The 17,747-nt window shown below is 32.4% G+C and overlaps 2 protein-coding genes across 2 annotated transcripts; both read right to left on the reverse strand.

Moving 5' to 3' along the window:
• Nucleotides 1-6,196: 6,196 nt before the first annotated feature.
• LOC25487639 (expansin-B3) lies at nucleotides 6,197-8,972 on the reverse strand. Its single transcript, XM_013609624.3, has 4 exons — nucleotides 8,684-8,972; nucleotides 8,051-8,351; nucleotides 7,382-7,511; nucleotides 6,197-6,676 (listed from the first exon to the last, which is right to left on the reverse strand). The coding sequence occupies exons 1-4, from the start codon at nucleotides 8,832-8,834 to the stop codon at nucleotides 6,482-6,484; spliced, it is 777 nt and encodes a 258-aa protein (XP_013465078.1). The 5' UTR covers nucleotides 8,835-8,972; the 3' UTR covers nucleotides 6,197-6,481.
• Nucleotides 8,973-12,522: 3,550 nt separating this feature from the next.
• On the reverse strand, nucleotides 12,523-15,035 carry LOC25487640 (expansin-B3). The gene is made up of 4 exons (XM_013609625.3): nucleotides 14,715-15,035; nucleotides 14,109-14,409; nucleotides 13,791-13,920; nucleotides 12,523-13,035 (listed from the first exon to the last, which is right to left on the reverse strand). The coding sequence occupies exons 1-4, from the start codon at nucleotides 14,869-14,871 to the stop codon at nucleotides 12,841-12,843; spliced, it is 783 nt and encodes a 260-aa protein (XP_013465079.1). The 5' UTR covers nucleotides 14,872-15,035; the 3' UTR covers nucleotides 12,523-12,840.
• Nucleotides 15,036-17,747: the final 2,712 nt, after the last annotated feature.

Genomic DNA, 17,747 nt, shown 5'->3' on the forward strand with positions numbered 1-17,747 from the left:
CCCCTTTTTGGCTAACCCCGTCAATTTCCCGTTAATTTTTGTTTTTATAATCCATCATTGTTGAATCACCATTAATAACCAATCGACTCATCGTAAGACTACACCATTTTCTATCAAACAATCTAATCTTTAAATAAGAGAGCTGCGTAGAAAGCTACACAATATTGTAGACTACATCATTTGCCTGAATTACTTCCATTGTAGACTACATCATTTGCCTGAATTACTTCGATAACATAACACATCAGTACCTATTAAAAAATACTTCATAGCTTAACAGATTAACACCTATCAATGTGCAGAGCAAGAATCATGGTGAAACAAAATCCATTTTCTACTTAAAGTAGGTCCCAAATGAAAAAACTTGGAAAAGGAGATGCAAAGTTTGGATGTGTCGTAAAGGAAATTTGAGGTTTGGGCTGGACATCACAGAAAAAATAGATAATTTAAAGTATGAATACAAAATACTTATTGTACAGAAACTATCACAATTTCTTAGTTTTGTTTCTTTGAAAAGACAAGAGGATTTTTTATATTTTGTTAAAACGGTAGTTTCCTTTTTCTTGCTAACGGCAGGTTAACTCACCGTCAAACAAGGGGAAGTAAGTGTTAAATTAAAAGATATAAGGGGATGAGTGACATTTTAAATGACCTCAGAGGAGGTCAATGTAATTATCCCTTTATTTTATGAACTTAATAGTGTTTTTTGATAAGCTTATTCATTTGGCTTATAGTTGTAGCTTATCACTTTTACTTCAATTTCTTCCCTGCAATATTAGTTGAATAAATAAATATTAATTAAATTTACCTCTTTATGTTATTGCATACTTATAAGCTACTTCAACTATTAATTTTAACAAATATTGCAAATTCAATCAGCTAAGCTATACACTATCGACTATAAATTAACTTATAAATCATTTGTTATAAGTTCTTTGGTTATAAATTAGCTTATTAGTTATCCATTATTTTATACTAAACAGGGCCTTAATTAAATAGTTCATTTGACTATTTTATTTCTAGTGCTTATAAAAATGTATCATGAAACATATTTAAACATAAAATTTGAATTTAACACAATGAATTTATGATATATGTATTAGTTATATGATAACTATGATGAAAATGTTTGTGTTTATATTTAATTTTATGTGGAGTATATGACTTGCATGTTTAAACTCATCTTATGAAATTAAAATTGGTTATGACATTTTTTTATGATCATGTTTTATTTTGCTATCTATGTTTAATGAATTCAATGTATGATATATTTTGGTCGAATATAACAGAAAAGTTAAAGTTCATGTTAAATATTTTTAGGGTTAATAGTGTTTTACTCCCTGTAATAAAGGTCATTTCTGGTTTTTCCCCTGTAAATTTTTTTATTTATTTACCCCCCTGTAAAAAAAAAATTGTTTTGGAATACCTCCGTAATAGGTCATTCAAAAACAATTTTTTTTTTTTGCAGAAATTTTCATTTTTGAATGACCTATTAGGGGGTATTCGAAAACTAAAAAAATTTACAGGGGGTAAATAAAAAAAAAATACAGGGGGAAAACTGGAAATGACCTATATTACAGGGGGTAAAGCACCATTAACCCAATATTTTAATAGCAAATGTGTTATTTTGTAAATAACAATTAGACCTTAGGGTTCGGAAAGAAAAAAAAAAATACTCACAATAATATTTACATTTACCTTCCTCCAAAGACATTAATGAAATTTGAATTGACTTAACTAGTTAGGGAAGCGAAACTAAAGCTTATACATGGATCCAGAGACTTTAATATTCCTTCTTATATCATGTATATTGATGACATGAAGATTTTCTGCAAAGGAAACAACTCCAACATCTCGATTCTCAAGAAAGTTTTTCTCAACTATGGTGAAGTTTCTGGCCAACTTGTTAAACCTAAAAAATCTTATATATTTGCATGTTCTATCAGTAATCATAGATTGATTCAATTGGCTAATGATCTTGGTTTTAACATTGGCTTTCTTCCATTTACTTATCTTGGAGTTCCAATTTTCAAAGGCAAGCCCAAATATGTCAACCTATTGCTGATAAAATCAAGAATAAGCTAGCAGCTTGGAAAGCATCCCTTCTATCAGTTGCTGGTAGAGTGTTACTATCAAGAGTGTAATTCAAGTGTATTACCATCTATTCTTGGACAGTTAAACTTTTAAAAGACTTGGAGAAAAGGATGAGAAATTTTATATGGAGTGGAGATTTAAACCAAAGAAAGCTTGTAATTATTGCTTGGAACAAAGTTTGTACGCCTTTAAAAGAGGGAGGCTTAGGAGTTAGAAATCTTTCAGATATCAATGAAGCAGGTAACCTTAAAGTTTGCTGGGATATCATGCAATCAGATTTACAATGGGATCAGTTCATTAGAAGCAGGATCCTAAGGAACAAAAAACCAGTCAATTATCATGTTTCGTCATCTGTTTTGAGTGGTGCTAGGCATAAATACTCTACTGTGCTAGAAAATGTGTCTTGAAATATTGGAAATGGGGAAAATATTAACTTCTGGATTGATTCCTGGTGTAGAGAGCCTTTGACAACTGCACTTAACATTCCCCCATCTTCATAGTCATTTACAAGCTACTCTTGATACTTGCATTCATAATTTTAAGTGGAGTGTCTCCTAAGAAATCTTAGTCGTTTGCCTAGTTTTGGAACAGAAGTTGAAACTTTTGTCCATTCCTAATTCTTACAAGGAAGATAAGCTGATTTGGAAGCCATCTCATGATGGAAGTCTCTCCTTTAAAGATGCATATCGTTTTCATACTTCCCCTCATCCTCAAAACATTAGTTGGGCTAAAACTATTTGTAATGCTGCTATTGTCCCCCTCCAAGCCTCTTCTTGTTTGGAGGATTCTTCTCAACAAGCTCCCCACAGATGACATTCTTGCGAAAAGAGGTTGTTTGCTTCCCTCTATTTTTTCTCTTTGTGGAAAAATCAAGAAACTCAATCTCACATGTTCCGTGAATGCACTTTCTCTTATGACATTTGGTCCTGGTTGTTTCACATTCTCAAAATCACCTGAAACTTTTCAAGTTTTTTGGACATCATAAGGATAGCTAAAAGAAATTGGTCCCCACAATGTAGACTGGTTGCTCTATCTGCCATAATTCACTGCTTCAACACCATCTGGTTTTGCATAAACCAAAGAAGATTTAATGCTAAGATAATCAATGTCAGATATGTTGTCAACATGGTTATCTCAGGTGCTTCTTGTTCTGGCAACAACTCACTTCTATCTGCTAATTCATCAATCACAGACTTTTCTATCCTTAAATTCTTTGAAGTTAGAATTAATCCTCCAAAGCCAAGAATCACCAAAGAAGTTTTACGGTCACCCCCTATTCTTGATTGTGTTAAATGTAACACTAATGGAGCTTCAATTGGAAACCCTGGTGATGCAAACCTATGGTGGAATTTTTAGGAATTCTAATGTTGAATTCTTGGGAGCTTTCTCAATCAATCTTGATGTTACTTCAGCTTTAAGTTCAGAATTAATTGAAGCAATGGTAGTTATTGAAATAGCTCATCATAAACACTAGCCCAACTTTTGGCTTGAAACTGAATCTATGTTAGTTTTCTTGGTATTCAAATCTTCTAAGATTGTTTCTTGGAATCTCACGAATAGATGGAACAATTGTATGCTTCTTCTTCAGCTTTTTAACTTCAATGTATCCCACATATATAGAGAAGGAAATCACTATGCAGACCAGCTTGCTAACATTGGTTTGTCTATTCTATTAAAAAACAACCAATTGTTATGGCATTCAATTTTGAAAACAATTATATTATTTATTTTGAATTAATATTTTAAATCACTTTTAACATTTTTTTTTAAGTTTACAAATTAAACAAATTAGGGATTTGGAAGGACCTGAATTCAATTCTTAGATGGAATAATTCTTGGACCAACTATACTTACCTCACAATCAAACTCTAGATTATTAGGGGCCCGTTCCATGACAATCAGAGACACCAAAAAACAACTTACAGGTTAAATTTTATAAGAAAAAAGGGCTAATTTTTAGTATTATAATGCATGCGCGCGCGCGCGCACACACACATATATATATATATATATATATATATGAGACAGGATACGTTGACATCAGGTGTCAACGAATTCGTTGACACCAAATCTCAACCATCAATTTTGTCTAATCCAATGGTCCATAATTATTAGTTCAATTAACTTGTGTATCTTTTTTTTCCTTATCTCACCTGATCCCATGCCCAATGTTCTGCTTCATCTTCTCCAACACACATCAAATAACCAACCCATTCAATATCGATTAATGCAAACCCATCCAAAATTTAGAAACACAATTTTCATGTTAATTTCACCAATCAAAGCAATTTAGAAATTGAATAACTTAATTTCAAGAATAATTCTTCCGTATGAATTTCAAGAACACAACTAAAAGTGGTGAAACTGAAGAACTCAATTTAAAAAACAATTTTTTTGTCTGAATTTAAAGAACTCAAGAACACAATTAAAAGCAATCTTTGCTTCTCACATATCTGAATTTCCAAAGTCAATTTTCACACCTAAAATTCCACCAATCAAAGTGAAGCCATCCAAAATACCATGAATTCATTATCTTCCTCTAATTCCAATCGATTTCATGAATAATAGATAAATTATATCTATAGGTTGCAATCTATATATGAGCAATAAATCAAGGAGTGGATGTGGTGGAGAGCAGCGCATTGTCCAGAACAAACAATTGAGCATCATTGTGATTTATTTTTTTTGTTGAACAAACATCATTGTGATTTTAAATTGCCATCAAAAGTAATTAAGTAAGGATACATTAGCGTGAGTCAATTTAGAGAATATTAATGGCCTTTGATTAAAATAGATTGACGGTTGAGATTTGGTGTCAATGAATCCGTTGACACTAGGTGTCAACGGATCCTGACTATATATATATATATATATATATATATATATATATATATATATATATATGAGGTTTGCTAGGATACACCCACTTATTTTTTAGAAAGTGTGTTTTAACAAATTATAACTAAAAAGTAGTTAAATACACCTTAAGGTGTAGCTTGCTAAAACACTCCCACATAAAAACTAGTGGGTGTGTTCTTACAAATCCATATATATATATATATATATATATATATATATATATATATATATATATATATATATATATATATATATATATATATATATATATATATATATATATATATATCAGGAGAAGGAAGAGGAAAGAATCATCTAATATTGATAGTATTTGAAATGTCTTATAGGATTGACCTAATTAAAGCGTATTATAGATATATAAATATAAATAATTAATGTATGCATGCTCTTTAGTGAGAGGTGTGTTGCTTTGTTCGCGGCTAGAAAAAGCAAAATTAGTAAGGGAAATTAGTGACGGAAAAAATGAAATTCCTCACAAATTCTTTGGTCGTAAAATTAAGTGACAGAATTAGAAAAGGATTTTACGTTTTCCCTCGCTAATTTTTGTTTTTTTAGTGGTGGTTTCAAAGATCAGCAGAATTCAGGGAGGCTATATAAGTTGTTTTGAAATGATGATTTGGGTCTAATGTAATATTTCCTTGACCTTGATGTAGTTCAACAAAATGATGGAATCATCATTTCTTAGAAAAAGTACGCAAGTAATATTTTGAAGAAGTTCAGGATAGAGCATGCAAAGCTGATTTTCAAGTCATTTGAAATATTTGGATGGAATATGAATGAATAGTTTGTGCTCATATAGTGTGTCTGTGTGATATGGTCAGTAGTCCAATTTTGGTAACAGTCAGACTCATTTGCATTTATTGGTGCCTCACATACCAATTGATTGATTTAGAGTACCTTACACGTAGGGAACTCAAGAGGAAAACAACATTAAATTCCCCACAGTATAGAATACAATTGTCTTCATCAGCATTACGTTTATAATATGATTACCTTATTAAATTTTGTCAACGGCTCAATTATATGGTTCCTTAATTAAACTTTGCAGGCAATAGTACTGTAGCTAAGCTAGGTAATCACATGATATTATCCCCTTTTCTTCCTCATTGTCATATTTATTAGGAACACGTGAAATATGAGAATAATAATTGTAAAAATTGCAAGAAAATCATTATAATGTGTTATTTAAATGCAAACATTAACTACATTTTAGGCTCTATAATTAATAATTCAGTCTTTCATTTAAACTAATGGATCCTTACTCCTTTGTACCCCAAAATTATATCACGCATAATTAAATTATCTCTAAACGATCTTATTAATTTGAAATCTGACGATCAAGATTGATAGTTGTATTGCGCACTTATTGTGTGAGTCCTAAATCCCTACCAACATATTGAAGACTTGGATTTGTAACCTTATGAAACTTAAATAACTTTATTTTATCTTGGTAAAAGGTGCTTATAATATTATTTACCAACTCCCTTTGGGAGTAAGCTTAATTAGTTCAAGGAGAGAAATTTAGGCGAGAGGTATAAGTGGATTTTGGAGACCAATGACTTGGAATGACATCTTTAGCAGTGAGGCTTTTTCCCGTTGACGTGCTTAATTTCACAGAGAAAGGTCCTCTCAAAGGTCCTGTAACAATGTTCCAATTTGCACCCCATAGATGATTCATTTGTAGCCACTCACTAGATCCAGCCTGCATGCCAAACACCAAAATATCCAATTAATTCAGTCTCAATATGGATTTGATCATTATAAATGTTTGACTTTCATGACACCTAATTTAAAATTAATACAATATGATTAGTTGATAGTATTAAAAAGTTTATATTAACTTCGATTATATGTTGTATGGGAGAAATGAGGAATTGAATATAATTTTCATTATAGAGGTCCCATATATCACATGGTTTTGAGTTCACAAGATTCAGGAAAAGGAACACCAAGAGGAATATTGATTACCAATAGGCACCATTATATGAGGATAACACTCTGGATATAGCATATGATAGATATAGATATATAAAAGGATATTTCAAAAGTGGCATTGCACGTGATTTCGATTTCAAGTGACATATCCACAACATTTGGAATTGTACACACTGGCCATGCCCATTCTTGTTACTACAATTGACACGAATTAAAGTATATGACCAGTGACCACGATGCCTTAATGCACGTTTGAGCAACTTCTATTCCTTTTAGCTATAAAAAAATCTTATAACTTTGGTATATATCATATCAAAAGACCCTTTTAGTGGCATTTCATTTTATGGGCACATGCATGGTTTTTTTTTTTATTAACAAAGATTCAATTGATTGGGAGTTTAGGTTTTTTAAAGGAATAAACATAGTGAAAAACTATGTAAATAAATATCAACAAGAAAAGAAAGGTGCATACTTCTTGTATATGCATGGAGCTTATGTCACCATCTCCATCTTCAAACTCCACTAGAAGTGACAACCAAAATGGTGTGGAGCCTTCATTAACTTGAAAGGCAATATTTTTGCCAGCATATACACATGTTGTTCTGCAAAAATGCAATCATAAAGAACACTAATGTTTTAGATCACTAAAAAAATATTCCTTTCTTTTTAGTCCACGTTCGGCAGCTTTAAGCCTTTGCATTTTCATATATCCATTTAATCACATCTGTCTTAGCTTGATTTATCATAAAAATAAATCTAGAAGCAGTCATTCTAATTAACACTTTTTTTAAACATTCACCTTCTTATGAGCCAAATTTATGTAGGTCATATTACTCTAGGTGAAACCCATTCTCAAAACGGTGGAAATGAAAAAAAAAATGTTAAAGGAGTGCCCTAAAGTAAAATTTACATAATAATTATTTCTTAAAATGTGTAATCAATATTTTAAAAGTAAAACAATATTCTTTTCAAGATAAATTTTCCTCTTTTTACTTCATTAACAAGTGTCCTTTGTGCCCTAAAGGACGCTTATTAGCCTGATCCATTAAATAAAAAAAACCTAGTAAAAATAGGTACTAATTCCCTTCTCTAAACTCAAAGAATACTGAAAACTAAAGAAAGAGTTATCATATGAGCATACCTTCTATAAAGAACTTGGATTTCACCTCTATTTCTGAGTTGACCATTCTCACCATGAACAGCCATGTGGCCAAAAGCAGCACCACTAAGGTCAAAATGTGTTCGGTCAGAAGGGCAGCCAGGGCATTCATCAGTTATTATAACCGTCACTGCCCGTTTTGAGCATATAGTATGGTCTAAACACTTGACCTTATAACACTCTCCACACCCTTCTCCCTTCTTATACAACACTGGCCCCACTGCCCCTACTCTTGCCCTTAACGGCTTCACATCCACCAAACTTCCGTACCCACAAGCCCCTCCTTAACAAACAACAAATCATCATAAAACAAATTATTAGCAACAAATGAAACATTATACCGAGCTGGTTAGTCAGGTTAGACACACGGGCACTAAACACGACACTGACACATTATGATATTAGTAATATATTTAGAAAGTGAGAGTGACATAGTTCATATTTTAAAGCTAGAGTTCAAATTTCAAAGATAGTTGCAAAATGATGGTTAATACCACGGTTATTAATAAAACTTTTTTTTCCGATATAAAAAGAATACTCTACTATAAGTGCTATACTTAAAATTTAATTCATCGAGTCTTCTCAGCCAGTTATTATTTAGATTTTAGAATTTACCTCTGCTACCGTCTCCTTCAGCCTCGCCGTACCAGGTGGCGGTTCCCGGGTGCCAATGTGGGTCGAAGTGTACACTGTGCTTAGACTGCCCCCGAGCAAGTATGAAGCATAAGCTTAAAAGAAACAAGACGGAGACACGGTGGTGCTTCATTCTGATTGAAGACAAAACTTAACGTGCCGCCGTAGATAGTTGACAAGAAGAAGAAGAAGAAAACAGTTAAATGTGTCACCGACACTTTGATGATTGAAGTGGTAGTTTTATTTGTTTCAAGTTTTGGTTATGATACCCTTATAGGTATTTTAGTTATTTTATAATGCATTGTGATGCAAGGGGTCCATCCAATGAAATATCTATGCTGATTTCTTTACCCTAATGTATGAAGTATATTTACTGAGTGTGCCACTGTAGTGGGTCCCATTGGCGGTTGAGGCGTTGAATCCGCATGTGCAACAAAAATGGTTTTGTTCTTTTTCCAAACAAAATTATTATAAGTTTTTGTTTGTTTTTTCTTTGATACCGTTAATCAAGGGAAATAATTATTGGCAAGCTATACATTTCTTCATCCTCTCATATTGGTGGCCATAGCGGTATCCACATGACACTGGGACGTCTCAAGGAAAATGTATGGGGCTGAATGAATGAAGAAGGACGTGACACAATTCCTCAAACTCTTTTTTCGAGCGGAAAATGTATATTTGAACATGCTTGTCACACCGGCCAACGCAACATTTGGAAAATCCCGGAAGCTAGGAACACGTCATCCTTTCTTCTAAGACCATGGAGGCAGAGGAGATTGTTGAACGATCAAAGTGATTTTTAGCTAGGAGCAAAGCGGGATCTTGTATGTACGTACTATGAATGATTTTCAAACTCTTTGATTTGTATTTTGTCGCGATTTAGTTAGGTTTCTTTTGTGTGGGTTGAGTACCCCTTGTACTTTTCTCTCTTCTCTTAAAAATCTTTTCGTTGTTAAAAAAAAACACAACAAACATCCGACACACCTTTCATATTGGTTGATACATCCTTTATTGATTCCAAACGGTGTATGCGAAGACATTTCCCTAAATTTCATTGTAGGGTTCCCTTCTTCCCAATCATACGCGGACATTCTAGTGGTTGTGCATTGTTTTTTTTTTAAGTTTCCCTAATTGGTATGTTACCAACATATTCTACCACTAGCAAAGTTGCCGACTTGTTTGCTAGATAGTTTTTTAACTGTATGGTATGTCTAAAATCATTGTATCTGGTCATGATCGCATTTTCTTGAGCAAATTCACTTTCATTTGAGGATGGATGAACCGTTGAAGCAAGGTAGTTTATTGGTTGCACTACTAAAACACAAGGAGAGAGAAACAAGTGACTAACACTTGTTGACTTGTGATTCTTCCTCAACTTGAACTCCTTATGCACTAAACACTCTTCAAACGGAGAGAAGAAACAATATGTAATGTGTCCGGCCAATTATGATTCTCATTATTCTAAAATGAGGCATCACGACATTTCACTCATATGGAGCTCATATCGATTAATTAAATATTTAATTAATTATCCAGTTACATTTGTTTCTTAATTTGATCACTAATCTATTTAGACTCCTTCTTAATATATTTAATATAATTATTATAAAGATTTTTTTGAATAGATATTATTATAAAGATATTTACCTGCATAATAACATTAGAACATAATTAAATAATAAAATGTTCTAGGTGAAAGTTAATTCCTTTAAAGTTCTCTTTTTCTATTTGCAATCACACAACATTGTACAGAACTCCATTGCCGTCAGTTTCAATATTAGTGAACCGTATGCAAAAACTGATTGTCGATGTGAGTGGAAAGATGATATTGTATCTTGATTCTTGACTTATTTGCTTGGTGAGATTTTGAATAGTTTGTTTAAATTTAATTAAAGATTCAGATTAGATATGATTTAGTGCATTATTGGTTTTGTTGAATGAAATCAGACAAAAAAAGCCAAATTAGCCAATCAATGACGATAATAAAACATGCATATATTTTTAATAATTCATCTAGCCAATCTATTTTCTTCTCTTTATTTTTTTCTTTTTGACAGGTCCACACATAAATCCTTCAATTTGCTTTTAGTGTGTGTAATGTTCATATATTAATGCTGGACCAGTAAATACAGTCACCGAATATTTTATGTTGCTTCAGTAAGTGTAGGTTATTATGCAATTATGATAATAAGATAAGTAAGAGCTTTGATAGAAACTGCGGTAATTTATTTTGTGTGTCAAGGAATCTATTGGTTAAAAATTCATCTAATAAGTACGGAAATTAGAGTTTAAACTTCGATCTTTATATATAAAATCAATATTTACCAACTGAATTATACTTATAAGGACAAAATGTGATAACTATTTTTTTAGTTCCAAGCAACCGTAATAAATTATCACATTTTTAAGTTCCGAGCAATTCATTTTTCTTGATTAATAATGATTCGTGAAGGTAAAGCAAATGGTAGACTGAGTTCAGGTTGTTGGAACTAAACTAAAATGATTGAGCCAAGCCTCAATCCATCCAAGTATAACTTGTAAAAATAGTCTTGTGTTAAAGGGGAAAAAATCTTAAAATGGTTTTAGACTTGATCTTAAAAATGGTCTTTCTAATATGGGATTGATAAATTAATTTATCTAAAAATCAGCAATTATGGAAGCCACTGCCGACCATTACCAGCAAGCGCTAAGCATAGAAAATAATAGGCTAAATAGTATGACAAAAATATTAGTTTAATCCTTTAACTTATTAAGTTTTAAATAGTATGAACATTTAAGGGATGAAAGTTGTATGTGCAGCACGTGAAAACTTGTGCAATAATCTACAAAGATGAACATTATAGATACACGTCTTCTTTGACTCATTAAACAAGTAGCATGGCTCAAAGAATTACGATTGTTGAGAAAGAAAAATTGATATAGTAGCACATGGTCGAAAGCATGAATAAAACATTCAAAATAACTTTTGAATTATCATAAAAAATCTGTAAAAAAAACAATAGAAAGTCAATGGAAATGAATGGATTAAAAAGTATTTTATATTCTTAAAAATAACTTCTCTTAATGTTGAACTAAGGAGGTATGATATTAGTAAAATGGAGGGTGTGGTTACCCATCTTTTTAGTTTTTTGGTTTGTATTATAATCGAGAACCAAATCATTTTATATCGATTTATGTCATTTTATTTTGTTTTTAAAATGAACCAAACTAGATCAGATATTTTTTTTAATTTGATTTAATTTTGTTTGAATTTTTTATTTGATCTGTCTTATCCAAACCACTTATACCCCTAAACACCATACTCAATCGACAAATATGTATAAGAATTTAAATCCAAAGACTTGAAAATATTTTTTTTTCTTCCGCAACTGAAGTGAGTGTTTACACAATTTTTCAAACATCCTCTCCCTTGATGATAGATATGGTCAAGGTTAACAGCACAAATTTGGCAAACCCTCGTTTGTTTGCATTTATCATCAGTCCCTCACATACCTTACTCGCAGGGAACTGAAGGCATACAACAATAAATTCATCAGTAGATGTATTGTCTGCACCCACGTTCTAATTAATATGACTCCCTATTAAATTATGCCAACGGTTCAATTTTATTTTCTTTAGCTTTGCAGCCAATACTATCTGTAGCTAAGCTAGGGAATCACATGATTGGAGGAACCGTATGAAATGAGTACTAACATGAGATTATTGTGAAAATCGCAAGAATATCGTTAATTATAATGTATTTCAAAGGTAAATGCAAAATTATTGTATTTTAGGTTCTACAATTAAATAATTTAGTCTTTAATTTAAGCCAATGGACCCAGTACCCGAAATTCAACAATACATTCATTCATATATACTACTACACTTCAAGCTCTCTCTCCTCTTTTGGAGGGGGCTACATGAACATGACTTCTTCATACAAATTACAAATAATTGCACACCAAAATCAACCATCTAGACTTATAAAATATAAATCACTATCTAGATAGCCATGTGCACTCAACGGCTATAAAAATAACAAGATTGGTCCAAATCCACTAATTTTTACCTTATTCCACTTGAGTAACTTTATATCTTGGTAAATGGTACTTATATTAATTATTTACTTACCACTCCCTTTGGGAGTGAGCTTAATTAGTTTAAGGAGTGAAATTTAAGCGTGATGTATAAGTGGATTTTGGAGACCAATTACTTGGAATAACATCTTTAACAGTGATGCTTTTTCCCGTTGATGTGCTTAATTTCACAGAGAAAGGTCCTCTCAAAGGTCCTGTAACAATGTTCCAATTTGCACCCCATAAATGATTCATTTGCAGCCACTCACTAGACCCAGCCTGCATACCAAACACCAAAATATCCAATCACAATTAAAAATTTAGACTCATAGTTTTATAACACACATATATATGTTGTATAGAATTTACTTTATATTCATACTCTTGAGCATAGCATAACTCAGTACATAGAGACGTTGCAGTAAATCTAAAGAGTTCGGTCCCTAGAGATGTTTGACTTTTATTACATTTAATTTAAAACTAATAGAATATGGTTAGTTAGCAATATAAAAGATCTTACATTGTTTTCAATTATATATATAATGTAATGGAGAAATGAGGAATTGAATATAATTATTGTTAGAGGTCCCATATATCACATGGTTTTGAGTTCACAAGATTCAGGAAAAGGAACACACACGACCAAGAGCAATATTGATTACCAATAGGCACCGTTATATGAGGATAACACTCTGGATATAGCATATAGATAGAAAAAAGGATATTTCAAAAGTGGCATTGCACGTGATTTCGATTTCAAGTGACATATCCACAACATTTGGAATTGTACACACTGGCCATGCCCATTCTTGTTACTACAATTGACACGAATTAAAGTATATGACCAGTGACCACGATGCCTTAGTGCACGTTTGAGCAACTTCTATTCCTTTTAGCCATAAAAAAATCCTATAACTTTGGTATATATCATATCAAAAGACCCTTTTAATGGCATCTCATTTTCTGGACACATGCATGGTTATTTTTTTTATAATTATGTAAATAAATATCAACAAGAAAAGAAAGGTGCATACTTCTTGTATATACATGGAGCTTATGTCACCATCTCCATCTTCAAACTCCACTAGAAGTGATAACCAATATGGTGTGGAGCCTTCATTAACTTGAAATGCAAGATTTTTGCCAGCATATACGCACGTTGTTCTGCAAAAATACCATCATAAAGAACACTAATGTTTTAGATCAGTGAAAAAATATTCCCTTCACGTGTGAAGAATTATTATGAGTATCTTTAAGCCTTTACCATGTTTTTTTCATAAATATATATAAGGGAACCTATATATAATCCATCTAATCCAAAAAAAGGTAAGATATGATTGAGAATGTAATACCTTCTGTAAAGAACTGGGATTTCACCTCTATTTCTAAGTTGACCATTCTCACCATGAACAGCCATGTGGCCAAAAGCAGCACCACTAAGGTCAAAATGTGTTCGGTCAGAAGGGCAGCCAGGGCATTCATCAGTTATTATAACCGTCACTGCCCGTTTTGAGCATATAGTATGGTCTAAACACTTGACCTTATAACACTCTCCACACCCTTCTCCCTTCTTATATAACACTGGCCCCACTGCTCCTACTCTTGCCCTTAACGGCTTCACATCCACCAAACTTCCGTACCCACAAGCTCCTCCTTAACAAACCATAAATCATCATAAAACTAATTATTAGCAACAATGAAACATTATACGGAGACAGACCACACACAAATACCATACATAACACTAACACGTTGTGATACTAGTAATAAATTTAGAATTATAAATTTGTTAAATGTAATTGTATGTATTAGCGTCTTGTTGGTGCTGACAACATGCGTTAGACAGCAGACACGTTTTCCATCAGAAGTGTTAGTTCATGGAGTTTAACAAACAACAATTAATAATGTTCAAATTCATATGATTATAGCTAGAAACATTATTATTCTTTAGAATTTACCTGTGCTACCATCACCCTCAGCCTCGCCGTACCAGGTGGCGGTGCCTGGGTACCAATGTGTATCTAGGTGAACATTGGGGTTAGCCTTAGGCTGTCCCTGTGCAAGTATGAAGCATAGGCTTAAAAGAAACAAAGTGGAGAAACGGTGGTGCTTCATTCTGATTGAAGACGATAATGCGTAATGCACCGCCGCAATTGTCAGCTCCGGTAAATTCGGAGACCAGCGAAAATAGTTGACAAGAAGAAGAAGAAGAAGAAAACTGATGTAGCCGACACTTTGTTTGATGGTGGCAAAGGTGGTTTTATTTTCTTCAAGGTTTGGGTTATGAGACCGTTAAAGAATTTTGGTGTTTTTTATAGTACATTGCAATGCAAGGGGTCCACCCCAACAAATATCTGTTTGGACGTTATTACCCTTTTGTTAGGAGTATATTTAGGGAAGTTGCCACTGTGTTGGGTCCCATTGGCGGTTGTGTGTGTCGTTAGGCAGAACAGAATGCATATGCAACAGAAATGGTTTTGTTCTTTTTTTTTGAGGGAAGAGAAATGGTTTTGTTCTTATTACCAAAAAAAATTATGAGTTTTTGTTTTTCTTTTCTTTGATACCGTTAACCCGTTATAGTTGTTCAAGAGACGGAAACGGTCGAATTAATTAGAAGGAAAATGAGGCAATAATGCTTTCATAAAACAACGTTGGTTTGGCAACAACATGCCGGTTCAACAGTGAACCGTATAACAATGAGTTGAGAATTGAGATTGCATGCGGTCATCGGTCATTGACTACATGCAATCAAACAATTTTAAGATTTGTGATCCTTTAATATGCGACTATCTGATTTTGATTAGATGATCACTAATCCTTTAACAACATGACTGCGGGTATTTAATAATTGCGGACAATTCGGCATTTTGGTGGAAAAAATGCAAATTGTGATCACCATGGGAAGGATTAGATTGTATCTTGACTTATTTGTTTGGTGTGATTGTGATTAGTTTGTTTTAAATTAATTAAAAAAATTAGATTTAATAGTCTAGTGCATTATTGGTTTTGTTGAATGAAATTACTAGACAAAAGCCAAATTAGCCAATCAATGACGATAATAAAACATAAAGATTTTTTTAAAAAGTCAATTAGGCAATAATTATTTTTATAATTCAATTTTATATGATACAATTCCTCAATAAACAAAAAAATAGATGATAACATTTTATTTTTTCCATAAAAAAAAAAATCATTTTATATTTTACAAACTAACATGGTCCAGTATTTTTTTTTTTTTTATTCTTCAATTTGCTAGATGTTTGTAGCTAGGCGAGCAGATTTACTAATGAATATTGACATTTAATATTTTTTTGAGAGGGACAATTTTTTTTATGTATATCGGGTATCCTCCGCGCGCAACTGTATAGACTAATTCCTTGAGCATTGTGGGACCCATGGGCGGCAAGCTCTTCCTAAGAGTTTTACCGCTGCTGCATGCATAAGGTTGGATTCGAACCCAGGGATTTGGTTAAGCTATAAGAGACATGTTTTATATCTCATACAAGCGCTCTTGGATTTTTTGAGAGGGACATTTAATATTGTTTTTTAGATTAAGTAGTCTAGTATCTATAAATACACTTTTTTTAAAGTGAATAAGATGGTGGGGTGCGGGGTTCAAGCTTCAATTTCTGTAAACATACATTTAATATTTTTAGGGTCTTGCTAACCAGTGCCCAAAGGGCAGTGGTTAAGCCGTTAATGATTCCATTAATAGAAACTTTATCTTGGAAATACAAGTTTTTACTTTTATCTTAGCAATAATTACACCATTTTTCGATGCAAATTTACTTATTTTAATATTTTAACCAATGCTCCAAGAGCAATGGTAATCATTCTCCATATTTTTATTGGCTAATAATTGTGTTATTTTGTCTTTAGTTTGTGCAATATATCCCGTATCCATTCATATACTATAATGATAGATCAGTAAATACAGTAACTTTCAATAATTTATGCTGCTTTTGTAAGTGTGGGTTATTATTAAATATGCAATTATGATAATAAGGATTAAGAGCATCGATAGAAAACCGTGGTAATCTATCATTGCTTGGAAGTTATAATCGGGAGGAAGGTAATTCATTTTTCTTGATTCGTGAAGGTAAAGCAATGGAAGAGGGAGCTCAATTGGTTGGCACTAACCTAAAACGATTGTTTATGCTTATAATGAAAAGGGTGCATATAAACTCTCTTAAAACCCTCGGTGACTTGAGTGTTAGAGTCATTGCAGGCACACCAACCTCTTTTGGAAGCAGCCATTATCCCCGTTGTATCTAAGTAACTCTTGTCATTGTCTTAAGGTTCACTCTGGATCAATCTAATTGGGTTGATCTAGTGGTATTGATTTAAAACAATAAAATATACTTCTCTTAAAGTCTCATATTCAATTCTTTCAAGTATCAATTTTGATAGATTAGTTCGACTTCTTAAAAAAAAAAATCACTCTGGATCACTTCCTTATTTATGGAGCGGGGGCTGGTGTTTAGATCCCATTTATTTTTGTTGGGTAGACATTTTTGGCCTGCACCTATCCAACTTGGCTCGTTGTCCATCCCTAAAGTAAATCATCAAACAATGCGTCTAATAAAACCAAACCAAATTGATTTGCTCGACAACTTTTTTTATATTTATACTAATGTAATAACCTGTGTAAAGCACGATATGCAAATTGATTCGCTCTCAAACTGATTTTTTTACATATTATGAGAGGGATCGATACAAACCGGTAATATATAACATAGGCTTAATTGAAATTCTTTACCTCCTATTTTATCATAGAAACGAAAACATATTTATCATCTTTTAAAATCAAACTTTTTGGTCCTCAAGTATCACATTTTTTGCAGTTTTGGTCTCAACTCATATTTTTTGTACCTCAAAAGTGATGATTTTTGCATAAATTTTATATTTCAAGATAAAATACCGCTTGTGGGACATAAATATACCATTTTTTTTTGCGCACAATTAACCATTATTAAACTTACAAATATGTG

This window comes from Medicago truncatula, chromosome 2 (genome assembly GCF_003473485.1).
Source record: "Medicago truncatula cultivar Jemalong A17 chromosome 2, MtrunA17r5.0-ANR, whole genome shotgun sequence".
Lineage (NCBI taxonomy): Eukaryota > Viridiplantae > Streptophyta > Magnoliopsida > Fabales > Fabaceae > Medicago > Medicago truncatula.

What these genes read in the sequence shown, in the direction of transcription:
- LOC25487640 (XM_013609625.3), bottom strand. Translation starts at nt 14,871, where the DNA reads ATGAAGCACCACCGTTTCTCCACTTTGTTTCTTTTAAGCCTATGCTTC. An exon ending in ATCCCAGTTCTTTACAGAAG is followed by an intron (nt 13,921 to 14,108) that starts GTATTACATTCT and finishes GTATTTTTGCAG; the next exon opens with AACAACGTGCGTATATGCTG. An exon ending in GCTCCATGTATATACAAGAA is followed by an intron (nt 13,036 to 13,790) that starts GTATGCACCTTT and finishes TTTGGTATGCAG; the next exon opens with GCTGGGTCTAGTGAGTGGCT.
- LOC25487639 (XM_013609624.3), bottom strand. Translation starts at nt 8,834, where the DNA reads ATGAAGCACCACCGTGTCTCCGTCTTGTTTCTTTTAAGCTTATGCTTC. An exon ending in TGAAGGAGACGGTAGCAGAG is followed by an intron (nt 8,352 to 8,683) that starts GTAAATTCTAAA and finishes TTGTTTGTTAAG; the next exon opens with GAGGGGCTTGTGGGTACGGA. An exon ending in ATCCAAGTTCTTTATAGAAG is followed by an intron (nt 7,512 to 8,050) that starts GTATGCTCATAT and finishes GCATTTTTGCAG; the next exon opens with AACAACATGTGTATATGCTG.